This window comes from Octodon degus, unplaced genomic scaffold, assembly GCF_000260255.1.
Source record: "Octodon degus isolate 3935 unplaced genomic scaffold, OctDeg1.0 scaffold00141, whole genome shotgun sequence".
Lineage (NCBI taxonomy): Eukaryota > Metazoa > Chordata > Mammalia > Rodentia > Octodontidae > Octodon > Octodon degus.
The window spans coordinates 4,828,635-4,856,490 of record NW_004524717.1 but is presented as its reverse complement, the minus strand read 5'-3'; the positions used below and the strand labels follow the sequence as shown (position 1 = coordinate 4,856,490).

The following is a 27,856-nucleotide window of genomic DNA, read 5'->3' as shown; positions in this document are numbered from 1 at the left end:
CTTATCACTTCATATAGGTTTAGAAATTATTTATTTATGAAAGTCAAACATATTAACTGAAGAATTCTTTCCAGAGATTTAATTTTTACTGTTTCAGAGCACTCTATAAAATAATGCATATTAAACAACAGTTTAAATGAAAATATTTGTTACTACAGAAATCAATGTACAATTGTAAATATCTTGTGGCTTGGGTATCAGATTTATCATAGGAATAGTTGAACATAAATTTTAGATAGCTTTAATGTAATGTAAATTAGAAATTACTTATACTAGTTTTATTAATTTTATCTCCCCACACTTAAAAATTTTTGTTTCAATCACCACAAAAAAAGGAAACTCTAGAAGGAAAGGAAATTTTACCATATGTACCCATATTTTACTCTTCCTTGTTTTTATACCTTCACATTACCCTAACATTTTGCCTTTTGTCATTTCAGGTTGACAATTCTTTCAGCATTTTAAGAGTATGTGATATTCTCCTGGCCCTCATAAATTGTCATCATTGAAATTATTTTCTCCTTAGTAGAAGTATCATTTATCTTTCTCTGCTTTCATATTTTTCTTCATCTTTAGTTTACAGATGCTTTTTTGTTGTTGTTGTTGTGTTGCGTTTTTTTTAATCGTGTCTCACTCTATAGTCACACTGACAGTGATCCTCCTGCATCAGCCTCCCAAGTGCTGGTATTAAGGTGTGTGCCACCAAGCCGGGCATTTTTACAATTTCAATATGCTGCATTTTTGCACAAACTTCTTTGGTTTTATCCTGCTTGGGGTTGTCTTCTGGTAAATTCTGGAAAGTGTCATCTATTTTTCTAAATCCACCCTCTTTCTTCTCTCCTTCTTGAACTCTGACATCATAGATACTAGGTCAATACAGGTTGCAAAGACTGTTCTTTTTTATCCACGGGTTTCTCTCTGTTGTTTGAAGTAAGCAAATTCTATTTTTCTATGTTCAACATCTTTCCTCTGTCCATGCACTTTCTCTCTGTTGTTTAGAATGGATATATGCTGTTGTTCTATATCCAACTTCATTCTTTCCTCTGCCCATTCTGCTATTTGGGCCTATGGACTAAGGTTTTTCTTTTCTTTTAGTTACTGTATTTTTCAGTTGTAAATTTCCATTTGATGTGTCTGTTTTTCTATTTATTTGTTGAGACATCTGAGTGTTTAATTTCAAGCCATGTTCGTAAGTGCTTAGTGAAGCATTTTTATTATGGCTGCTTTAAACTCTTTCAGATAATGCCAGTATCACTGCAGTGATAGTGTCTGTTGACTGTTTTTCTAATTCACACTTCCCAGTTCTTGGCATGACCAGTGATTTTTGACTGAACATGAATGAGGGCAGTGCAGGCCTCCTGTGACATTGCTGTGGTAGAGAAGGAAGGCCCCTCAATACTAGCACGTGGGAATACAAGTTTAGGATCCTTGGCTGGGAGAGTATTCTCCTTACCTCTACTGTGGAAGAAGCCTTGATTTTCCACTAGTTTCCTCTGACCACTTTTCAGCAGGGAGAGGATGGGGTGCTTTGTTCCCACCAAGTATAAGTAGAGTAGAAGTCCAGCTTTCCCACAAGATCACTGACTTTTGAAGGAAAAATGGAAGGTACTTGTAACCATTTCATGACAGTGAAAATCCTATTTCTTATGGTCTTGCTTGATAGTACTATGCTAAGAGTTTGACATATCTTATTTGAGGATGGCTCCCCACTCAATCTTTACTGGTGTGGAGGAATAGGAGGATACAATATTTTTCTGTGGTATTTGGCTGTAGTCAAGCAGTTATCGTCTAAACATTTTCTGTCTTACAGGTATCTATTTTGGGGGGTTCTGGGTGTGTACGTGCCTGTTGAGGTTTTTCAGGTTGAAGGCTTTACCAGCTACCTAGCTTGAAAAAACCCAAGGAATTCACTCCTTGAGAGTGACTCCTCAAGATTCCTAGGCTGCCTGCTTCTTTTCCACTTTTCAGAGACAACATATATCTTTACTTAGTAGGAAAATTCCATTCTTCCAGAAGAAGTCTGGAAGGATTAGCTGGTTACCATGTTTTACTGTGCAGACAGCTTAGATTATAGGTTAAGAAAACTTTTTAATTGATGGCAGTTTTTGTTTTATATAAGAAATATTGAAGGGAAGAAGACTTACACAAAGTGATCTTTCAGATAGTTCATAGCACCAGTGGTGAAAGATACAGATATCAATAAGATACAGTCAATTCACTACCCTGTATAATTTATGTAGTGGAGCACAGTCTCCCTAATTGACCAGTCATTAGCTACAAAGAACTTAATATTGATATATTTTCAGTAGCCACTATATCTAGGTAGATCAAGTATTGGTTTACAGAGGAGATGACAGAAAAGGACAGAGGACATAGGATGTGCAACAATTTAGAGGAATAAAAGGGTGTGGACAAAAACATTGGTGCAGGGGTCAAATCTGGGGAGATACTGTGTGGAGTCTTCTCAGTCATGTTAAGAGGTTGGTCTCAAATCCAAGGGGCACTATAAAAACTACTTCTGCTATTTTCTTCAAGAAGCTATTAAGTTGAAGCAAATTACAGAAACAAACCCCAGGGTAATTAGCTATCATACAAAAACACTTGACCCTCCTAGCTGGTGTGTTTCAGAAAATAGAAAAGCCTTTGAAAATAAGTCACTACCCTGGCCATGACCTTTAAGGAGAAATGGAAACTAAGAAATATAGGCAAATATCATTTTAGTTGCCATTCTACCTCTGATTTCCCCTAATAAACTGCAGATCAGAAATACTTAATTTTCATCCTGAGCATTTTTCTATAATAGATTAAAAATGTACTGTTTATGTGTGTCTAGGTATGTAAGTAAAACACAAACAAAAACCAAACCAAAATAAAAATGGACCAGCAGCATTCAGGATAAGTTTACTAAAAGAAAAAAAAATATAAACATGTCTTGAATCCATTTATGATGATTTGTGAGGACACAGATGGATTACAGAATAGTTGAATAAATTTATTCAAAAAGTGCTCTATGGAGTTCTGTTCTTTACCCAACTCACCAAACTTCTGGATGACAGGAAGGAAATAGACATGACATGTGACAGAAGTAGAATCAAAAACATACAAATGGGAATGATTTAATAGCAGGTAGCCTATAACTGGACTCACTGAAAAGCTAGCAATATAATAAAAATATATTAAATTTTTATTTCTCAATCTAGATTTAATTGTTTATCAATAAATTCTATGACAGTACCTGAAATCACAATAACCAGAACTTGATATCTTCTTACTATTTCTACTGCTACTTTCCTGATTCAAACTACAACTGCAGATAATTATAAAAATGTCCTATCTATCTTGCTTCTATCACTTCCTGTATTTTGTTTTCAGTGTAGCACCCAATTATCCTTTTTAGATGAAAATTAAATTATATCACTATTCTATTCAAATCCTTCTAAAACAAGTGATAGATTTTCAGATCTTTTAAAGTTATGGCATTTAATTCTCTTCCTGGGTATTTTCCTAGAAGAACTGAAAACATCACACCACAGCAATATATGTGCACTCACATTTATAGCAATGCAATTTGTCATAGCAAAATCTTGGAAACAACCCAAATGCCCATCAACTGAGGAATGGATAAAAAATATGTGGCATTTTTATATAATGGAGTGCTACTCAGTTATGAGAAAAGATAAACTCAAGGCTTTTATAGGTAAATGGATGTAACTAAAGACATACTCAGAGGTGAAACAAATCATACCTGCATGTGTAAACACTGCATTGTCTCCCTAGTGTAAGAACCTAAAGGAGTAAATAAAATCACTGGTTCCTAAAAGAAACAGAAACTGTGAAAATGGGGAAAAAACTGTTTAAAGGTAAGGAACAACTGGGATGAGGCAAAGAAGAAAAGAAAGAAAGAAGGAAAAGAAAAAGAAATATATGATAATTGTGCTGCTAATTTCTGCTGGTGTACTGAAAGGAAGTTAATCCTTAAATCCTTAATTTTTTTTCTCTCTTCTTTTTAATTTTTTTGACTAATTTTGTATGCTTATATTTGGTAATCTGAACAACTAACTTGAAGATAACAATATGCAATGTAACAACCACAGATTTTTTTTAATCTTAAGGAAGGGTTTACAGGGTGTTCAAAGTCTCACTACTAGATCAGACTCATAGTGATCTGCCTGGGAGCTGGGATTACAGACACACACCACCATGCCCCCGGGGTGGGGCCAGCATGGCAGGCCCCATCATTTTGTTTAATGAAATTCTATTTGTATAGCTTTTTTTTTTTTTTCGTTTAGCACTAATTTTACTTTATTTTTTTTCTGTCTAAGTAGGACTTCTAGTAAAATGCATAACAGAAATGGTGGTTGGATGCATCTTAATGTTGTTCCAAAGCTTTAGAAAAAGTCTTTATTAGTAGTAAGAATATAGGCTATAAGTACTTGTATAGCTTTTACTGTTTTTTAAAACTGTTTTTATTCTCTTTAAAAAAAATTTAAAAAGCTTCCATACCTAAGTCCAAGTATAAGAAAATATCAGACAAATCTAAACTGAAGAATGTTCTACATAATATCTGAGCAGTATTTCTCAACATTATTAAAGTCTTAAGAAACAAGAAAGACTGAAAAACTGCACGAAAACATAGGAGATTAAAGGTACATAACAACTACCTACAGTGTAACACCTTGGATTAGATTTTGGAACAACAGAATATATTAATAAAAACAGAGAAATTCAACTGAAGCCTGAAGGTTAACTTTAAAAATCTGTGTTTTCTAATCCATGAACATAATGTATTTATCTATTCAGTGAGGTGTTCTATAATGCTGCTAATAAAGTTTTATAACTTTTGTATGCAGTCACAAAGGTATTTTATTGGTATGCAAGAATGACTTTAAATTCAGTATATTTTATGGTCAACAAACTTGCCATACTCTTTTTATTAGTTTTAATAATTTATGTGCAAGTACATTTTCATGTATAACTATATCACCTATAAATAATATTTTCTAATTGCCACCTCTGTTGATTTATTTTCTTGTTTTATTGCAATGGATAGTATCTCCAACAAAAGGCTGGAATCCAATGAAAGTGGTGACATTAAACATATTTAGCTTGTTTCTTATACAAAACAAACATTTTCAATGTTTGTGATAGATTTTACACTTTAGATAAAAGAAGTACCCACTATGTTAGTGTTCATAATATTAACTTACTGGTACTTAATTTGACTAAATCATTTTTCCATTCATTGAAATAATAGTTGTTCTTAAATCTGTTACAGTAGATTTTTAAAATTGGCTTAAATGTTATTCTGATCCTGAGCAAGATACACATACATATATGTTCTATAAGTAAAACTTCGTTTGGGTCTGAAGGTTAATTTTAAAAATTTGTGTTTTCTAATCCATGAACATAATGTATTTACCTATTCAGTGTCTTTGTGTCTCTGTTTTAAATCTCTAATTTTCCATTCTTATACCTTTATTTGGTGTCAAGGTAAAATTGTTAATGTAAATAGCTGGGGCATTATCCCTATTCTAGGCTTTAAAAGAGTTGTCTAATCCTAGAATTATTATCTCTTTACATGTTTAGTAGACTGTGCCAGTTTTGCTAGCTGGGCTCGAATTTCTATGCAGACAACAAATACAATTACATGTTATTACATATAAAAATTTCCTGTAATTTCTTTTTTTGCTGTGCATTTCTATGAATTTAAACATATGTATAGATTGATGTAATCACAAGGGGAATATAGAACAGTTCCTTCATCACTCAAAAATCCCTAGTGCTAGTCTCTTATTTCCACAATCTCTACTTCTAACCCTTAACACCAATGATTTGTTATCTATCAAGACTTTTTTTAAATGTCATATAAATGGCTTAATGAATGATATGTAACTTTTTGAGACTGACTTCATTCAATATGCCTTTGACATTACTCTGACTTGCTGCTTCTGTCACAGTTTGATCTTCTTGATGGCTGAATAGTACAACTGCTTCCTTCACCTTTCACCTGTTGAAGGACAGTGGGTTTTTGATGGCTAATTATAGGTGTCAAATTTCAATGAATGAATGAATGAAGAAATAACTACATAGCTGGCATTACTTATGGGTATGTCTGTGATAGTGGTTTTTCTGTGGGAAGATTTATGAGTGAGCTAAGGGGGAAGATATCATCCAATTTGCTGATTTTCTGTCATTGTTGAAAGTGAAATATTGAAGTTCATTATGATCACTGTATTGCTAAATATTTTTCCTTTCAGTTCTGTTACAGTAGTTACAGTAGTTACCTGGATTCATGAACTTGATTCTTCTCACTATTCTGGCTGCAAACAGTTAGACAAGAACCATATCAAATTCAATAGTTAGCCTGACTCAGTATTGACCTTATGGGGATATTTGATTAATATTATTTTTTAATATTTAGTACAAGGTCTACAGGGCCTCACTACACAGATGAGACTCATAGTGATCCTCCCGTTTTTCAGCCTCCCAAGCACTTGGATTATAGGCATGCGCCGCCACGCCTAGTCTCAGTCACCAGCTCAGTGTGCCATGGGGGCAGGAGCAGCATGACATGCTGGGGATCAAACCCTGGTCCCTGTGCCTCATTTGATTAAGTCTTGTCCAGTTTGGTTTGTGACCAGAATTATGGAAAGAACTGAGTTCATGAACTGAGGTACTACACAATTTGATATCTTCTGATAATTTGATCTCTTTGTCATATTATGACTTTTCTTGTCTGTTGTGACTGCTAATTCAATTCCATTTTGTCTGATGTAAGTTTAATTAACCGCTCTTAACATTTTTGCTTACTATTTTCATATAATATCTTTTTTTCCATTTTTTTTCTTTCAGCCTGTATATGTCCAAGGTAGTCTTCTGTAGGCAACTTACACTTGGAACTTTAACAAACATCAACTTAGTCTTTTTGATTGGAAAGTTTAATGCATTTACATTTAAGACAATTACTGATAGATAGTAAGTCTCTGTTGCTGTTTTGTTAATTCTTTCACTGTCTTGTAGTTCTTTTCTTCCATTTATCCCTCTTGCTGTCTCTCTTTGTAATTTGGGCATTTGATTCACTTTTCTTTTGTTGTATCAAGCTCAAGTGTTTTCTTTGTAACTACCACAATGCTTACAGAAACCATATTATCACAGTAAGTCTATTTTAAGCTGATGACAATTTAGTTTCTGTCAGACACAAAAAATATACTTTTACTTTTCCCCTCCCACAGTCTGTTATTAGCGTCCAAATCAATGTATTTTGTGTATACTCATTAACAAATCATTGTGGTTATAGTTACTATTAATACTCATTTGTCTAACTTTTATCCCATCGTTATAAAGGACTTATATGCAACTACAGTAGTAAAGTGTTCTAAATTCTAATAAATATTTATCTTCAAATGTTTTTATGTTGCTAGAGTCCTTCATTTCTACTTAAAGACCTCTATTGAGATTTTCTTATAAGGGAGGTCCAAGAGCCTTAAATATCACAGATTTTGTTTCTCTAAGAAAATGTTTATTTTTTCATTTCTCAAGCACAGTTTGGCTGGGTATAGCAATTTTGGTTGGCTTTGTTTTTCTTTTAGCACTTAAATATATCAACCTATACTGCCCTGCCTGATAAGTTTCTACTCAAAAATCTCACAGTCAAGCCACTATTTGTGCTGAGTTGCTTTAGGTACCTTCTACATTTGTTCTGACTTTTGGAAATTTGAAATCACATACAGACCTCTTTATGTTTAAGTAATCATTGCTCTTGGTTTTTTAAGAATCTAGATGCACATTTCCTTCTCCAGATTTAGAATGTTTTCTGCCATTATTTCTTAAAATTTTCGACCCATTTATCTTTCCTGCTCCCTCTGCAACTTCCTGATGTACATTACATTACTTAACAGTGTCTCATAGTGCATGGAGTGCTTTTAATTTTATTCCATTGGTTTACAGGTCTTATTTCTGTGCCAGTAACATACTACTTTTACTATTATATCTTCGGATTATAACATGAAATCCACAATTGTAGGACTATTTTGATCTTTTTTCTCAGGATTTCTTTGGCTGTTCTCAAAAGGTTCCATTTATATTTACAATTATTTTTTCTAGTTCTGTGAAGAACACTGTTGTTGTTTTAAGGAGTGCATTGAATCAATACACAGTTTTTGTTATTATAGCCCTTTTAATGATACTAATCTTGCCTATCTAAGAACAGAGCATGTCTTTCCATTTTCTAATGTCTTCTTCAATGTTTTTTTGTTGGAGTTCTACTGATTAGAATTACAAGCAGCTGCTTGCTTGTTTCATTTCTTGGTTGAGTTCATTACTAGTCTACAAGAACACCAGTGATTTTTTTTTAGGTATTTAGTACAGGTCTTTCTGTGCAGCTCAGAATCATAGTAATCCTCCTGCTTTCAGCCTCCCCAGAGTTGGGATTACAGGCGTGTGCCACCACACCCAGTCTACTAGTGATTTTTATGAATTGATTTCATATGCTGAGTTAATCAGTTCTAACAGTTTTCTGGTGTAGTTTCTAGGTCTTCTGAGTAAGACATCATATCATCTACAAATAAACATAATTTGACTTCTTCATTTCCTAAGCAAATCTTTTATTCTTTCTCATGCCTAATTGTTCTGGCTAATGTTTCAAGAAGTATATTGAACAAAAGTAGTGATAGTGAATACCTCTGTCTTATTCCTGACTTTACTAAGAATCCTTTCAAGTTTTCCCCATTCAGCATAATGTTGGCTGTAGATTTGTCATATATGACTTTTATCATCATGAAAGGAGGTTGGATTTTTTCAAAAGCTTTTCCTTCACTTATTGAGTTGATCATTTGGTTTTTATTCTTCAATCTATATATGTGATGTATTACATTTACTGATTTACATATGTTGTACCATCATTGTTTTCCCGGGATGCAGCTGACTTGGGCATGCATGATCCTTATAATGTTTTATTGAATTCTGTTTGTAAGTATCTTATTGAGGATTTCTGCACCTATGCTCATCAAGAAGACTGTCCTGTAGTTTTCTTTTTCTGTTGAGTTCTTCTTCAATTTTAGTATGGAGTAAAGCTGGCTTCATGGAATGAGTTTAGAAGCATGTCTTCCCTTTCCATTACTGTACAAGGAAAAGTTTGAGGAGTAATTGTGTTATTCACTAAAGTCCTGGTAAAATTTGGCAGTGAATTCGTTAGGTGTTGAACCACTTGGGTGGGGTTTATAATGCTAGATTACTAGGTTTTTTTTTTGAGTTATGCAGGGTCTTTCTAAGCTACTAAGTTTTACAGTCTGGGCCCAAACATTCAATTCTCCTGTGTCAGAGTCCCATATAGCTAGAATTCCAGAAATGCACCATCACACATGGCCTTTTTCTTCACATTTAAAGAATTATTGCTTCCTATTACCTTTTACTGACTGGCTTTAGAAGAAAAAGATTGTCTTATGTCTGTTCCTCTTGCTATAACATACTCTGTGAGATTGAATAATTTTGAAAAAAAAGTTTATTTCTCATAATTGTAGAGACCGAAAAGCCTAAGAACAAGGCTCTACCAAGTTTGTGTCTTGTGATTTTCTGTTTTCAACCTGACATTTTGATACATTCTCCAGAGGGGAAGAATTTTATGCTCTCATATGATAAAAAGGCATAGAAAGCCAAAAAGGCTAATTGCTTCCTCCAAGTTCTTTTATAAGGGCACTAACACCATTCACTAAGGCCTTACTATCTTGGCCTAATCATTTCCTAAAGGCTCTGCCTCTTAACAGTGTTGTACTGGGAACTAATTTTCCACATGAGTTTTGGAGCAGACATAAATAGACCACAAAAGATTCTTTTACAAGTGAGCCCCACTAGAGACTGCTCAGATTTTTTAGATGACTGCATCAATTGCACTCCTCTTCTTTCCTTGTGTGATAGCCTGTACCTAGATGTATCTAGATATCTTTTCCAACCTTTAAGTAGGGCCACTCAAGCACTTTGGAGTTTGCAGCTTACCACAGATTGCCCTAAATGCTGAACATGGAACTATGGGACTTCATGTTTCTCTGCTGGAGTTTGGACTTGCTTTGGTCCTATTCCTTTCTATTTTTTTATTTGTACCTTTTTAGAGTGGGAATGTTTATCTTGCACCTTTGTATATTGGAAGTGTTTAACTTTCTTTTCATCATTACAGGAGCTCAAAGTTAATGTCTGCCTTAAATCTCAGTAGAGAATTTGGACTTGAGACTTTTCAGCAATGCTGAAATGTTGGAGTTTGGCAATTCTTTGAGCTAGACTAAATGCCTTGTGTATAAAGAGATATGTATGAGTCTTTTGGGGGCCAGAGGCACAATACTGTGGCTTATACATTGATGCTCTCCAACCTCATTCACTAATAGTTCCTCATGCTTTTGGAACTGGCTGGATCTAGGGTGTGTGATACTGGAATTAAGGATATATGGCACTAAATGAGTCTACTGATTGGCTTATAGGTCTGGAGGTGAATAATGCAAAGCCCCACCATGTGTGTAGTTGGCATTACACAAAAGGCTTGCAGCCTGGATGGGATAAAATGAAAAAGGAGGCTTGATGCTGCTTCCTTATTACCTGCACTGCTATATAGACTGTTTCTCCTCTGCTGTACCCTTCTGCCATGCCATCCTGCCTTGGAGCAAGCCAACTATGTATTGAAACCTCTATAAACTACGAGCTAGAATAAAACTTTCCTCCTTTAACTTCAGATGCTGGGTATTCTATCTCAGTGATGCAAAAAAATAACTAAGACATCTTGGATGGACAAATTCTAAGACTGGCCATCTCTCTCTTGATCCTGAAAAATCCAGATTTGGTACTGAAAGTCTCTAATTTAATTTTCCTTAGGGAAATGCCTTTAACACAAGGTTGTGCATCTTTTCCCAAATCAGCAAATTTGATCTGACTGCTGAGATCCATTCCTGCATTTTAGATTCATGTCTATCTGTGAACACTTAATGCTGGCCACATACAGGAACACACTGGGGTGCTGTACAAGGGAGGGATGTATGCATGGATGCTTTGGTACAAGCATCCATTGGCTGGGGATGCCTACAGCTGAATCATTCTGTGGGTTCTATAAGTGGTTCTCTTGGTAGAGTCTTCCTTTCAGTTAGCAATACTGCTGCTGGATACAGAGAATGCAAGTTGTCTGCTGTGCATTCTCCCTTTCTACCTGTTCCTATCTGTACCCACATAATTTCTGGTGAAACTAGGTGCTCCCTTCACTTTCATTTTTCCTGTGGGTAAAGGATCACTAGCCAAAGGGTCCTTCTTGGTAGGTGTGTGGTGCTCACTGGAGGACAAGTGATTAGATTTTAAGAAGCTGCTTATGAACTGCTGCTCACTTTCCTTTTATGGGTTCCTGTTTTCTTTTAGATTTATTACTATCTACTTAGCTCATAAAAATGGTTAAGATTTTTTGTTTTGTTAATATTTAAAATACAGCTTAATTAAGAGTTTTCTCTGAGGGAGGCAATCTGTTTAATATATTTTCAGAAACAGAACTTCTTCACTCGAGTTTTAATCTTTCTCTGTTCATCTCTATCATTCACCTTATCTTTCCCTTTATTAGATAGAATATTTTCTTATTTTTAAATTAAGAATTTTAAACAACTATATAGATGAATCCATTTGGACCACAGATAAGAAAAACATCCTGCTCCAAAAAACTTCAGAATCATTATTAAACAGCTCTGTCATTAACCAGGTGTAATTACAAATGAGCGAGTCAACTTTTCTGGGTTCTGTTTCTAGAAACCTAGAAGTTATTTAAGTTTTCTCTATTGCCTTCCACACAGAATCAACCAATTCTTAAATATTCTATTTCCTAGGGGCTGGGGAGATGGCTCAGTAGAATAAGCACTTCCCTGGCAAGTGCAAGGGCCTGAGTTCAATCCCTGGTTCAAAAAAAAATTCTATCTCCTATATTTCCTTCAAAAGTCTCTGTTTTATTCCTAACTCAGGGGCTTCTGCTTTGGTTCAAAAATCAACCACTCACTTAAATTATTACTACAGCTTTATTGAAATGCCACCTCTTGCCTTGGGATCGCCCCACAAACTTTTGTTTCCATATTAACCATATTTTGTTCTGAATTTTCTATCAATGACCTTCTCAGCACTTCCAGGATAAAGTTCAAATTTCTTGACTTTTTATATAAAGCATTTCATTCTTCCCATTTACATCTCTCATCTTTTTGTGACCACTGTTTGCTAAATCCTGTGGTTTTGTGCATGCTGCCTATATTGCTTGAAGAAGCTTATATTGTTTCTTACCTATTTAACTTTTTACATTTCTTTAGCTATCAGGGCCAGCACTGTTTTCCTCATAAGTTCTTCTAGGATTTCTCTTGCCCTCCCTAATTTGGATATTTGTCTTTGACTCTCTCATATAATTTTAAATTTATAACTACATCAAACTAGAATGTAATTGTAACATACATCTCTTCTTGACTAAGCTATAAACACTTTTTGTATAGAGAAAGACTTATTCAAGTTTGCAACCATAATAGTTTAGTAAATAATCAAATCAAATACGCTATAAAGTGCAAGAGTGCTGATTATATTATTTGGGACCTCCAATTCTAGCTTTTTTTTTTTTTTTTGAGAAATATCCACACTGATTTAAACAGTAGTTGCACCAGTATATACTCCCATCTATGGCAGAGAAGTGTTCCTTTTCCCCCACAGCTCCTCCAGCATTTGTTATTGGTTGATTTCCTGATAATAGCTGTTTTATTAGGGGCTAAAATGGAATCTCTCAAGTGTCTTTTTCATTTGTATCTCTCAAATGACCAGTGATATTAAACATTTGTTCATATATTTATTTGTTCTTTGTATTCTTCATCTGTATATTTATCTCAGATGCACATTTTTGGATTGTGTCTTTAAATGTGAGAGGTTTGATTTTTTGAATTTTTATATGGTCTTGAAAGTACTCCTTTGTCTGAGGAACAGTTGATAAATATTTATTTTCCTTATTGTGGGTTGTCTCTTCATCCTGATGGTGGTTTCTTTTGTGGTGCAAAAGCTTTTTAATAAGATCCTAGTTGGTGATTCTTCGTGAGAGTTCCTGTGTAATCATAAAGCCTTGACCTATACCAATATCTCCAACAGTTTTACCTATCATACCTTCCAGCAGATTTAATGTTTCTGTTATGCCATGTAGATCTTTGATTCATTTCAAATTTAGCTTAGCACATGGTGCAAGATATGGGTCCAATTTTAATTTCCAGCAGGTGGAAAGCCAGTTTTTTCCAGTACCATTTATTAAAGAAGCTATATTTCTTCCAGTGACTGTGTTTAGCACCTTTGTCAGAGATACTGTGGTTGAGTATATGCCATGACATCTGTAAACATTTTTAAAAGATCCTTTGTGCTATCTTGTTTTTCAGTAATTCCAATTACTCTTAAGCTATTCTTTGCATCACCTTGCAGCTGTTGTATTGATTTCTTGTGATCTCTTGTTATTTTTAAGGAGTCTATATTTTCATGATTGCTAACCACAAGCCTGTCTTCCATATCTGAGATCCTGTCCTCTCCTTGGCTTTATTCACTGTGGATACTAACAATGGATTTTTATTATCCTGGATATCTGCTTTAATTTGCTTTATGGAATCCACTTCATTCCTATGTGGAACATTCATTGCTTCCATAATATTCTTAAGCTCTTCTATTTTTTTTGTCTGTATCTTCTCTAGAGTCATTAAACAGTTTTTATTATGTACACCTTCTATGCAGTTACTTGAGAAATTTTTTTTGATTTGACTTTTTTCTAGAGCCTTACTCACTGCTTTGTTGTTAATACTTTAGAGAGGCTAGATCGATGGATTTTTGGATTTTCCACCTCATTTTCCCCTTTGCCTTTGGTGAACGGGGTGTCTGGGGTTGCATCTTGTTTAAGTGTCTTACCATTTTTTTTAGTTTAATTTCTGGGGTGATGCTTATAATTTGCCTATGGTGGATTGCTTTATTGATAGTATTTAGAATACTTACGAAATGACTACTTCTCCAAGGTATCTTACAGGTACAAATGGTTTTTAGGTTTTGAGTCTGCTGCAAGATTCTATGTTGTCAATTTGTTGGGGATAAGAAGTTGCTGCCTGTTTTTCCCAGGCCCTGGTTCTTTGACACTGTGCCACAGTATTTCCCTTTAGTCAATCTCAGTCTTGTAATATGAGGAAGAATAGCTGTTTAGAGCAAGTATGTCCCTGTTGGCTAAAGTGGTATCATCAGTAATAACAGTAGCAACAATCATAGACTAGAAAATGACAAACTTAGGTAACAATTAATTTGCCACTTGTAACTGTATGAACTATATTTACAGTTATATAACAAAATCTAAAACAGACCAGGAAATTTTATGCAGTATGTATGTCCTTAATATGTCAACTTTACCCTCAGGGTTTAAAATTAAAAGGGGTTAGGGAAAAAATAAAGAGGTAGAAGAAGAGATTAGAAGTTAAATCTGGAGGACAAAGGGAATCACACTAATTTTGGGAAACTAGTGAAGAAACTGGCTGGAAAGTGAGAAGAGATAAAAAGAACTGAAAAGGACCAGGGAGATAGCTCAGTAGAGTGTAAGTTTAAGGTCCTGAGTTCAATCCCCAGCACCAAAAAAAAGAACTGAAAAGAACAGCCACCCAAACGGGCTAAATACTATACTTACATTTGTATAGAAAGATTAGACAGTGAAGGAGAAAACCAAAAACCAAAACCACCACCACAACAACAAAAAATAGGACAGCAAGCAAATTAAGTCCACTTCCAGGTTTGTCCCTGCTGTCATTGGTAGACAATGTGTAGACAGAGTCCTGATCCATGCAGACCTATCTGAGCAAGCGAGCAATAGCTTTTTGGCGGGATTGGGAGTGATCTCAGAGAGCCTGCGCCTTCTGCTTTTGACCAGACTCATTCAGCCTGCAGCTGTCAGCACACGTTCCTCAGGCCTGAGCCCAGCTGGGAGCTGGCAGCCACTTTTGAGCTCAGTAGACCCCTCTCTAAGATGGCTCCAATGGTGCATCCCTCCCTAGAGGTCTCTAGGGTAATTGTATGTCCACAGTTTTGAAACACTCCTCTCCAAAAGTAAGTCCCACCTAAGAGAGAAGGCATCACAGGCTACCTCTTTCACCTCCACTGAAGTTTATCCCTTTGTTTTCTCTGTAGGTGTGAATTAGCACCTCAGATCCTTCCTGGGTCCTTTTCTCTCCCTCTTCTCTTCCTCATGCTGCTGTATTGCAACATCCGGATTGCAATATTCAGAAAGGCTCTTTCTCTGCTGCTCACCACTCCACCATCTTGATGCCTCCCTCTCTATTTGGACTTTTATCTAAGCATCTACATTTCCTTTTCCAAATAATCTGACCTGAATCTATTATTTATTTTCATAGCTTTTCTAAGCCTTAGTTTTGATATCCTGACCTCTTTGAACTGTACTCTTGCTGGACTGCCTCATTTTTGACTGACTTTGTAAATGAGTTACTATGTGCTTTTATTTGTTTTGCTGATGCCTTTATTCCTGATCCCTAATCTCCCTAATTCATATTACCTGCCAGATTCACACACTTTGAAAAAGTAACACTGGCGCATAAATCTGATAAAATAAATTACATAATTGAACTAATTTATTTAGAAAAAAGAGAAAGGAGCAATTTTATAACTATAATAAAAAGTCCAGTTTTTCCATGTGATGAATGAAAACTAAAACATTCAATATTTCCTTCCAGAAGTGGTAATCAGTAGTTTCCTTACTTTCACTGCATCACACTTCACAATAGGAAAAGCAAACATTTACTTCAATAAAAAGATTAAAACAGCTCAAAGAACCACATTCCCTATATGGTCCTGAACCATGTATAGAGGGACTTACAAACACTCTAAAAACACTCTCAATTTGTGTGGGAATTTTTGCACAGGAAAACTGTACTGCAATAAAATATTGTCAGTTTTATTTATTTTTGGTCTTTTGGAGACTGAGTTTCACTATGCTCAGGCTGGGTTTCGGGGTTTCAGGCCAGTTCAGACTGGCCTCAAACTTGCAGCAATCTTCATGCCTCAACCTCCCAAGTTCTGGAATTAATAAACACGTGCCACCACACAGAGCCAAATAGTGTTAGTTTCTATTTAGTTCCTTCTCTTAGGGGGTCATGATATGGAATTAAATGTAGGCTGAATCAACAGTATGTGGAAAGCTGGTTAAAAAATCTACTACACAACTTTTATTATTTTTGTTTGTAATTAGTTATTATAAGTAGGATATATAATAGTAGTATGTAAGTTTACTATTCATTTCAAACTTTTCATTCAATTTATCTTTTCAGTTAGTACATATTTTAAAGAAAGAATCAAAGGAGAATACTGGAGAAACGAAACTTACCCTCATCTTCCCAACTGTCAGCAGCATTCCCATCCCCTTCGCTGCCCCCTGGTAACACTGTCTGGCCTGCTGGCAAATCACTGTCTGGCACACCACCATCACAGTCTGCTGGGTCTGTAACACTGTCTTCTTCCACAATGTGGAGTTTGTCTTCATCATCTGAATCTGAATTTGTTTCTACCACAGTATTATAATTTGTAACTGCAATACAAACAAAAAATAAACAATCAAAACTAGTGTAAAACTAGTTGTTACTGCAATACAAACAAAAAATAAACAATCAAAACTAGTGTAAAAGCAGTTGTTATATAACAGAAAACCAAATTACAAAGGGCACTTAAAACACTGTAATTCAATGTTTTCCGTTAGACCACAATATATAAAAATAATTTGCCAATGCACACTTATAGCACCTCTTAGGTAGATTACCAAAAAGTAAAATAACAGGAATACATTTATTGGACACTTATACACACTAAATCACTTAATTTGTACAACTTTACAATAACAGAATTCTACTACCTACTAATAGTTCTATTTTATATATGAAAAATAAGGAAGAGAGAGGATACCTTCCAAGTTCACACAGCTAGGATGTTACAGGGCCTGGATTTGAAGCCCAACAGCTTGATTCCATAATCTGTGTTCTTAAGTTACTGTATTAAATTTGCTCTCTGACCATAATTACCTTTTTGCATATAAAACTTCATGTTGTTAGACCATCAAACCCTTGAAGTATTACAAATTAAGAAAAGATGCCACCTTTCCTAACATCACTGTCATTAAATAAGCACTGTATCACTGAGTTTTCATATTAGTATATATTTCATATTAATCCAATATTGATCTTAGAAAGAATTAACCTATATAGCCACATTCTTTGTAATGAGTTTTAAAGTAATGTTCCTAAGTCTGTAACTCTAAAAAAGTGACACCCAAAGGTTTTCAGATGGAAACCCATCCCATAACTGTTAATGAATTTCAATGAATTTTAATTTATCCCGGATTATAAAGATTAAATTAAATTTAAATTTATTCTTGTTTCTATCACTTATAGAATCTATAAGCAATAGCTGAAAATAAAATTCTCTAAAATAAATAATCTAGAATAAACTATTTTTCCTTCCCAGTTCCTATCACAATCACTATAACTGAGTAAATATGTAGTAGTTGATGAGGAATTATCACTTGGATATCTTGTTTCAACTATTTGCAGAATGATTCTCACTTAGTTTGAGAAAACAGGAGAATAATAGCTTTACTTTGGCCATACAATTAAGCAATAATTACTTTTATTCTTTCCTTTTCTTCCTTTAAAGAACACCACCTAAATGCTTAAATGATAACTTATACATATTCCCCCCTCCAAAGAACACAATTACAAGCATAAGTAAATATGTAAAGTTGAAAATAAAAAACCTACACCTTCAAAGATTCTGCTTTTATACACCTTGGAAAGACCCCCTTGTGCAAAAGAGTACCTGAAGTACCGTTGTGCTAATATTAGGAATTCTTCACTATTTTGAGTCAGAAAAAAGTACCATTTTGTGTGTTAACACTTAAGCATGAATATATTTTTCTAGGTCTTTTCCTAGGAGCAAATGGTGTTTTCCTTTATTGAATGTTTACTACAAAAATTTTTGACCATAAAACAGGCAACAGTAAAAGTATTCCTATTCCCTTCTTTAGTTTATTCTAGAAGACAGAAACTTATAGAAAAATGCCTTAATGCAGAAGATAGGCATGATACTAATCACTTTCACATAACTTATTCTATTTTTTGCAATGCAAACTTCACCTTATACATTGATATGCATACTTTTGATATAAATCATTTTTTTCCATATATAAATCTGCCTGTATATTTAAAAAGATGTGTGGTATTTCAGTACCTTTTTCCACTTTATAAGGCATCCAGAAAAGGATGTTGTATTGATATATATAAAGCTGTCTTGTTTTCCTCTGAGTGGTTACATAGCATTCCATTCTATAGTCATATTTTAGTCAAACATCTAATGAAGTTTATTTTGTTTGTGGAGGTAAGCACTAACGACAGTGTCACAATAAATTCCTTTATAGATACATATCTTTGGCTATTCCCTAAAGTAATTTGTCAGGTAAGTTAAAGGGGTGGAACTGCTTAAATGGAAATTTAATACTACTAAATATATATTGTTAAACTTTTCTACACATTTTTATGGTTCTACAAATATTAGAAATTTCTTTTGCTCTGATAAAGCGAAAGTCTGAATTAAGATGCAAACAAGGGAAATTTATTATACTCCCGCCAAAAGATGAGTGGAGTATGTAGGAGTATGGGGGAAGAGTTTTCAAAGGCTGATCCACAGCTGCCTATAAGGGTTTCCTGAAGAGTCTTTAAGTGATAGTACACATGCATATGTGCATACACACTTGAAATAGGGACTCTTACTGGCAAATAAGATAGAATGTCATTAACTTTCATTTTTACTTTGACAGGTTCCATTCTGGTATTCTACTAAGTGACTTGTTAAAGTCATTTAAAAATGGCATTTATATATTATGTACTAAAATTAGAATATGGTTAGTGTTTATTAAGATCAGTCAATTCTTGACTCCAGTAAGATCTGGCTACCACAGATTGTCTCACTGCAAAGCTGTCATGTAATCATATATCCAATCTTACATAACTATATCTGTTAATCTCAGCAAAAGATTTGACAACAAAGATAGATAATATATAAACTTTTGTTAATAAGCTATTCTTGATCTAAAAAGTTGTAACATGTATTACTGTGTGTTACCCTGTTTCTGTCATTGTTTCTGATTTTGTCTTTTTTAAAAAAAAATTTTTCCTGGTGTTTATTATTATAGCAGATTTGTTTTCTTAAATTTGAAAAATCTGAAGATTACTAATTCATTCAGACTTTGAAAAACAGAAAGTCTCCAATATATTCAAACACATGAGGTATCTTTTAACAGTTTTTCTTTGAAACTGAACCCTCTATCTTTCAGCATTTTCTGTTCACTTTGTATGTTTCTCCCCATCAAGTTGCCCCTTTAATACAGTTATATTGCTGTTTTAGAAACTTTATGACTAACATTCTGCCTTTCCTCCACAACAGATTACTTTCTTTCAAACTGACAATTTGTAAGAACACTAGAATTTTATTTACCTTCTTCTCCCTTTTCCAACATTGTCACTTGTCCACGTATCTGTACATCAAGGCTAACACATTTACACTCTATTTTGTAGCCATGATTTAGTATTACTTTAAGGATGAAAACCATATACAACATTTTCATTGCAATTATTTAAATGTTATTCACAGAATAAGTTTTGCACAGTGACTACATTTCCTCTTCTCTGGTCCCAAGGTCCTAATCCGAGCGCTGTTCACAGGACATTAGACATCATTTTCACATGCTTCCACCATTTGTTCAAAATCTTGCAGTGTATCAGGTCCAGTATTTAGAAGATGTGTGTCCTGTATAGATTTGTTTTTTACTGAGAATTTCAATATTTTTTTCTTGTGGGGTGAAGAAATACATGACTTTCACCTCATGCCCTTAGTACCATGGGCGTCTTATTCAGTGTCTAGTCTACAATCCAGTCTAGTATTTCATAAGTTCATTGAGTGCTGAATTGCAATTCACAGTTTAAATTTGTTGTTCATTTAACTTTTTTTTCTGCAAATTTGGCCTTTCTTTTTTTATAATTCAACCTGCGGCCTTTCTTTTGTCCCGAATTCTGTCCAAAGTTCATATTCCAGATATGCAGCTTCTCAACCACTTCTGCGGGTCTCAGTTGAAGTGCCTCCTTCCCACAACCGCATCTCCCCTAGGCAGTTTCAACAGCACTTCTGCCACTGTCCCGGGGACCACGCGGAGTGACAGCGCACGCGCAGGTGGCGCCAGCAAAATCGCGAGAGAGCGAGGCTCACAGTGCCGTGGGCCTCCTGAGAGTCCCCCATCCTGGTGGCCTCCGGAGCCCCGCAGCTTGCTCATGGCTTTATATGTTTATATGTGTACCTGTAAGCGGATGTTCAGGATCACTGAGCCCTCCTTGTCTTTTACTTTTCAAGGCAAAATACTAAAATTAAATTTAATAATAAAAAACCTCTCATGCTTCAAAGTGGTGAAACTGTAGGCATGAATAGCCGAAATTTTTGCTGTTTTGTACAGGGAGAAGTCAGTTCTTCTTTGATATTCTGAGTTGACCATAGTTTTTCATCATTTTATTTTTAATAATTTTATTGAGAAATAAATAGCAATGAGACAGTTTCAAAACTGATTAGGACAGTTTCAATAATTAATACATTGCATATTGTTGTCTTTCTTAGTGGTTATTCATAGTACGAGATGCAGGCATGATATCCTGTCCACAAACACTTTTAGTAGAAATCTTTCTATTCATTGAGAGAAAGTAGCTGTATATCTATCTTAACTAGTTTGCATATACAGACACAAAATGGTCCTTTATTTGTAGTCCTTTTCTTGTTTAGTTTGGTCAGAGGGTATTCCATTGTCATTTAAATATGGTGTGTGAATTCAGCAATATATTCCAATGTAGTCTAGTAGGCCATAACAGTAGTGGGATATCTGTAGGACTGGAAATGTCAGAAATTGTTGAATTGAGCATTTTACAGCTCAGCATATTAATACTGCTTTACTTTTTATACTTCACTTTATACTTTTCTGCTGGATGGCTAAGACCAAGATAAAGCAAAACCTATATAACAAGAAATGTAACTTTTGTATTAGACAAGGTCAGTCACAATCCCCTCAGGATTTATCCTGAAACCCTGTACTGCAGTTTGTAAATCCTTTGTCAGTGTCAGCCATGTGGATGAATCACAGCCATTGCTTAACCAATTTGCTCTCTGTGAAAACCTGAGAGAATATTTTTACGCCACATGACTCTCTTTAGGCACACTCTACATTGTCGATTACATTCTTCTGTGGCCCCATAATGTTCTTGATCAGAAAATGTGGGATACATCTGAGTTACATGATGGTATAGTACAGGTTTTCCTATGTCCTGAGTCCTTACTGACCTTGAAAGGCTAGGGCCAAAATGTTGGCTGTCCTTTCAGCCCTTCTTTTTCTCTAATTTTTGGTCTGCAAACGTGAGTTGTTAACCTTCCACAAGAGAAGCTTATTATTATTACCCTATAACATAAGCAGTTGAGCTTAATCTCACTGTCTGTCTGAATATCAAACATCTTAGACATAACAGGGAACAAGTATTTTCCATCAAGTATTGATCTGTTAAACTTTAAGTCCCTCAGAATGTTAAGAAAAAAAGAAAAAATAATGACGTTTTAAAAAATAGGAAAAAACAATTACATATTTTTACACAAAAATTTAGAAATCTAACTATATACAGCATTATAGTAGGACAGTCCTATGACATTTCTTTCTTGTCTCTTGTTTTCATTTATTACTTTTTTTAAACAAACATTTACTTGAGAGACAGTATGGCAGTAATTTATATATGACAAGCAGTACGTATTTGGAATACCAGAATGACAGGCATTCCAAGCATGACCCTAGTATTACAAATTGCTATCTTCAGTGCAGTTGCTTAGTTCACAGGAATCAGCATACATAGTCAGGGTGAGAATCCTACCAATTAACTGATAGTTTCCAAAACACGCTGAAGATATTCAGGATCATTGCTTTTACCATCCTGTGCATATAAATGTATGGCTTTGTTCCTGTCATGTTTCCTAGCTTTTCTTCATGCCCTCTTATCTAATATTTAAGTTCTCACTTTCCTTTTAATTGTGTTATACCTTTCTATTTGTATTTCTTCTTTTGAGTTCTTACACTAAGGAGACTATATGATATTTACACATGTGGGTCTGGTTTATTTCATTTTGAATATATCTCCAGTGGCATCCACTTAAATATAAAGGCTTTGACTATATCATTCTTTGTAGCTGAGTAATACTCCATTGTATAAAAATACCAAATCTTTTTCATCCATTCCTCAGGTGACGGACATCTTGGTTGTTTCCAAAATTTGGCTATCACAAATTGTGCTGCTATAAACATAGGCACACATATATCCCTATGATATGATGTTTTCAGATCCTCTGGGAAAATTCCCAGTAGAGGAATAGCTGGTTTAAAGGGGATTTCCAGTCCAACTTTTCTAAGGAGTCTCCACACTGATTTCCATAACAGTTGCACCAGTCTACATTCCCACCAGCAGTGGAGAAGGGTTCCTTTTTCCCCATAGTCTCTCTAACATTTGTTGTTGGGTGATTTCTTTATGATAGCCATTCTTTCTGGGGTGAGATGATATCTTAATGTTGTTTTAATTTGCATTTCGCGGATGGCTAGTGATGTGGAGCATTTTTTCATATATTTATTCGCTTCCTTAATTTTGTCCTCTGAGAAGTGTGTGTCCATCTCAGATGCCCATTTATGAATTGGGTCTTTAAATTTAGGGGCCCTAATGTTTTTTAGTTCTTTATAAATTCTAGAGAGCAGACCTTTGAGTGCTTAAAGATTTTTTCCAAATTTGTGGGTTGTCTTTTCACTTTGTTGGTAATTTCTTTAGACATGCAAAAACTTCTCAAGAAGAGGTCCCAGTTTTAATTCTTTCAAGTATTACCTGAGTGATTTGATTTTTGTTAATGAGCTTTTTGCCTACCCCTATGTCTCCAAGAGTTCCTCCTACTTTCTCTTCCAGGAGATTGTGTTTCTGTTTTAATGTTCAGATCTTTAATCCATTCTGACTTAACTTTAGTGCATGGTGATAGACCTGGGTCAAGTTTTTGTTTTTGGCATGTAGAGAGCCAGTTTTTCCAGCACCATTTGTTAAAGAGACCATCTTTTTTCCAGTGAGTATGTTTGGCCCCTTTGTCAAAGATAAGGTAGTTGAGTGTGTCTGTAGGGGCTTCAGCGACTTCTAATCTATTCCATTGATCCTCAGGTCTATTTTGTTGCCAATACCATGCTGATTTTATCACAGTAGCTTTGTAGTATAATTTCAAGTCAGGAATTGTGATGCCTCCTGCTTTGTCTTTGTTGCCCAGGATTGCCTTTGCTAGTCTAGGTCTTTTCTGGTTCCAAACTAATCTTAGGAACAATTTTTCTAGATCTGTGAGGTATGTTGGTGGTAGTTTGATAGGGATTGCATTAAATCTGCACAATTTTGGGAGTATGTCTATCTTCATGATGTTGGTTCTTCCTATCCAGGAGCAGGGGATATCTTTCCATTTTCTGAAATCCTCTATAATCTTTTTTTCCAGAGTATTGTAATTTTCCTTGAAAAGATCTTTGACTTCCTTAGTTAGATGAATTCAAAGGTATTTCATTTTCCTTGGTGCTATTGTAAAAGGTATTGTTTCTCTCATTTCCCTCTCAGTGTGTTTCTTATCTGTGTAGAGGAATGCTATTGACTTTTGGTTACTGACTATGTATCCTGCTATGCTACTGAATTTGTGTATCAATTCAAGTAGCTTCTTGGTGAAGTGTTTTGGGTTTTCCAAATAAAGTATCATGTCATCTGCAAATAATGATAATTTAACTTCTTATTTACTTATTCTTTTTCTCTCTCATCTAATGGCTGTAGCTAATGATTCCAGAACTATATTGAATAGGAGTGGTGATAGAGGACATCCTTGTCTTGTACCAGATCTGAGAGTAAAAGATTTCAGTTTTTCCCCCATTTAGAATTATGTTAGCATTGCATTGACGACAGCTTTAATGTTAGTGCTGTTATCACTTTTTAATGATGTAAGTTTATAATTTCACATTATCATGATTAATTTTGCTACCTGTAGGTTGACTGGTTGATTCTACATTACATATTTAATACATTTACATATGGAGTATTTGGGACTTGTAAAGTTCTCCAGAATTAAGGTTTTGGATATAAACATACTATACTTTAAATATTTGTTTGTATGCTTCATGTTTTTCACTGAGTGCTTTTTAACCTGAGCTGCAGGGTGTTCTATCCTGTCTGAATCAACATGGTTCACAATGCTCAGAAATATCATCTGCCAGTCTCAAGAACTGTAGCAAAACTCCTTCCTGCCCCCATTATAAGCCTTCACTGTCATGTAGAAAAAAAGTCAACTATCCCAGTTTTAGTACATAGTATATAAATATGTAATTTTAGTACATAATGTATAAATATATCCTATATATTTTACACTCATCCCATGCATTTTCCCTGAGAAAATCTTGATAATATGACATAAAACAGGGTAAGCCCCAAAAAGTAATATATTTTATTAGTGAAGATGGGGGAAAAAAAACCCATAAACTATTCCCCAAGGCTTTTTTAACACTATCATTTCTTTCACAGTCAGATAATAGAAAAGTCGGTAAAACAGCTTATGTTGATTATCATAACTTAGATACTAGGCAAGATTTTGTGTGTCTGGGTCTATCCTTTTGCTTAGGGGCCTTTAGAGCTAATACCACCATAAAAAGCACAGATAATTAGGTAGATCTTGGATAAATTCTGGTAGCCAGTGAGTGTGTTGATTGTCTTCATTTTCTACTCATTCATCTCTGTACCACTGTTTTTGAAGTGACATTCTTTTTTAATTCACATTTGTACTTATAGTATGTAGTATTATAATTTAATATACATATACAATATATAATGATCAAATCAAGCGAATTAACATTTCCATATCCTCAAATATCATTACCTCTATGCATTGAAAGCTTTTCTCTAATTATTTTGATGCATAATTAATTTTCTGTAGACTATAGTTATACCCTGTTGTTCTATAGAATGCTAGAAGTACTGCTTCCCCCTGAACTATGTATATATTACCTATCCTAAGGGTAGTTTTTTTTTTTTTTGTTTTAATTTTAGCACAGGGTCTACAGGGTCTCACTATGTAGATCGGACTCATAGTGATCTGCCTGTCTTCAGCCTCCCAAGAGCTGGGATTACAGGTGTGTGCCACCACGCCCAGTCTCAATCACCATCTCAGTGCGCCAAGGGGCAGGGGTGGCACCCCATGCCAGGGATCTTGGCCACTGCGTCTGCCTAAGCAGGGGGGCAGTATAACTCTTAATAATCACAGATGATTATCTTTATTCTGAGTTTTAATTAAGCTAACAAGATATCAAGAAAGATGGGATAAAACAAAATAGGCAAGACAGGAAGGTTTTCAAATCTTTAAACAAAATAGTATCTACTATGAATTTAAATTTAAAAAGAAAGACAAAAATTTCAATATATTTCTTTTGTTACCAAATGTTGAAGACACACTGACTTCTGGTAGCATAGTTAGTATTAACTACATATCTAATGCTGGGTGTGTCAGATATAACACCATCAATTGCATAAGGCAACTGTACAGATGTAGTGATTTGGGATATAACGTATTGTCTTTGGTGTCTGGCGTACACCTAGATGTCAGTATGCTGCTGCTGTCATCATCACCATCATCTTAGTGAATCTTTGAGCATCTCCTAGGGAGTAAATGCTATTACATTTTTCTTTAGTAGGTAAAAACATAGAGTAACTAAGTAACCTGTTTGAAGGTAAGTAGCTACCACATTGTAGAGTGGAACTCAAATCCAGGTCTGCCTGATTCTGCAACAGGTTATATGACTGAAAATTATTCCATTAAGGATAAAGAGTCTTAAATTTTGATCTAGCCTATTCTGGAGACATGGAATTCTCTACATAACAATATTCCATTGAAGACATTTTCAAATAAGGAAATCATTAAAATATAATAAATAGTATATTCTGAGGCAATATAATCATAATCAATAAATCTTAAAAAAAAACTAACATTACTTTGAGCACCTGATTGAATGTAGTGGTGTATCAATTGCACTAAAGTCCCATGTAAATACTTATTTAATATACAATCATAATAAAATGATTAGACAAATTACATAAATATGTTTGCAAAAAAGAACAGTACAATTTCAATTACAGTCATTACAAAGTCATCCAAAATGCTTTATAAAGAATCTCACTGTAATAATTTACTATGGCTTTTTAAAAATTCATTTTAATGAGAAACAAAGATAAAATAGCAGTGAAACAGTTTCAAAACAGGTTAGTAGGGCAGTTACAATAATTAATACATTGTATGTTGTCTTCCTAGTAGTTATTCAGAGGACAAGATGCAGACATGATATCTTGTCTAAACACTATTAGTACAAATCTTTCTTCTCATTCAACTAAGAGAAAGTATCTGTATATCTATCCTAATTATCATATTTGTATTATATATATTATATATTATAATATATATATATATATATATATATATTCACAACAACATGGTTCTTTATTCATATCCCCCTTCTTTGTTTTGTTTTATTTTGTCAGAGATGGGTGTTCCATTGCTGTTAGAAAAGCTGTATTTGGTGAAGTCTTTAAAGGACCTTTTCATACATGATGTAATATGGCTTTTAACAGCAGGTTAGGCCTCCATAGAGGAAGACACTTAGGGAGGCAGTAAAAGAAGAGGGGATAGGTTAATTCAAAGTCTTCTTTGTATATTGGAATGGTGTTTTGTACTGATGAAAGCATAAGGCAAAGCCATGTTGTGACCCATGTTGCAGTGTGCAAGAACTTCATTCCAAAGATGTGTTTGCTTACATTATGATATTAATATGTGCTTAGTCTTACACTCTTCTCAGTACACTCATCTGCATAATAGGAAAAGTAAAATTTCACTTAGAAATCACATAAGACATCCTCAAAAACTAAGACTACTTTTAATAAGCTAATTTCATATGTTTTAAATGAGCACACTATCATAATGTTCAAAATACCTAGACAATTCTGAACTGTGTTCTCCAGAGCTAGTTCTAAGAAGGATACTTTATATATGTTAACACTTGGGCTAAAAAATAACACAAATTTAGGCAGAAGCCCTGAGAAAGGTGGAGACACTAAATATTTCCACTACTTTAAAACATTATTTGGGAGCAAAATAACCCCTCTTTACCTCTATCCCTCCCCTACACACATGGTATTTGGACTCAAGCGATTTACAGTAATTCATTAATAATTTTTCCTTCATAAACTATCTTTATAAAAAGGTTTTTGAATTTACATGAATTGTTACTTACAGAATATAAGTAATATAACAAAATCCAAGAAAAGTATAAAGACAGAATAAAAATACAAGTGCAGAAAATATATGAATCAAAAAGCAGAGATGACATAAAGTGAGTTAATCAATCCAAAAGCCCAGTCTTTAAAGAACAGATATAATAGATAAACCATTAGCCCACTTGATTGTGAAGAAAAATCAATATGCACAAATATTCACTATTAGAAGGCAAACAGGATGGGGGTATGCCTCAAGGGTAGGATGCTTGCCTGTCTTGTGCAAAACCTGAGGTTCAACATCCCCAGCACCAGAGAAATAATGGAAACCTAGTTAAGGTAACCATAATTATAAAGGAATTTAAGATATTTTATAAATAAATACTCTTCTTAAATCTAAGCAAGTAAATTTGAAAGCTCAGATGAAAATTCTA

The 27,856-nt window shown here is 34.5% G+C and overlaps 1 protein-coding gene across 8 annotated transcripts in view; it reads right to left on the bottom strand.

Annotated features, from left to right (window-relative positions):
- Zeb1 (zinc finger E-box binding homeobox 1) overlaps positions 1-27,856 on the bottom strand; it is a 231,544-nt gene that overhangs the window by 90,534 nt on the left and 113,154 nt on the right. For all 8 annotated transcript variants that reach the window (XM_004641758.3, XM_023701851.1, XM_004641753.2 and 5 more), the window contains one exon: positions 16,382-16,582. Coding sequence is in view for 2 of the 8 variants with exons in the window: in XM_004641753.2 (XP_004641810.1) it covers positions 16,382-16,582 (201 nt within the window). In the remaining 6 variants the exon portion in view is untranslated. The remainder of the gene's footprint in view (positions 1-16,381; positions 16,583-27,856) is intronic.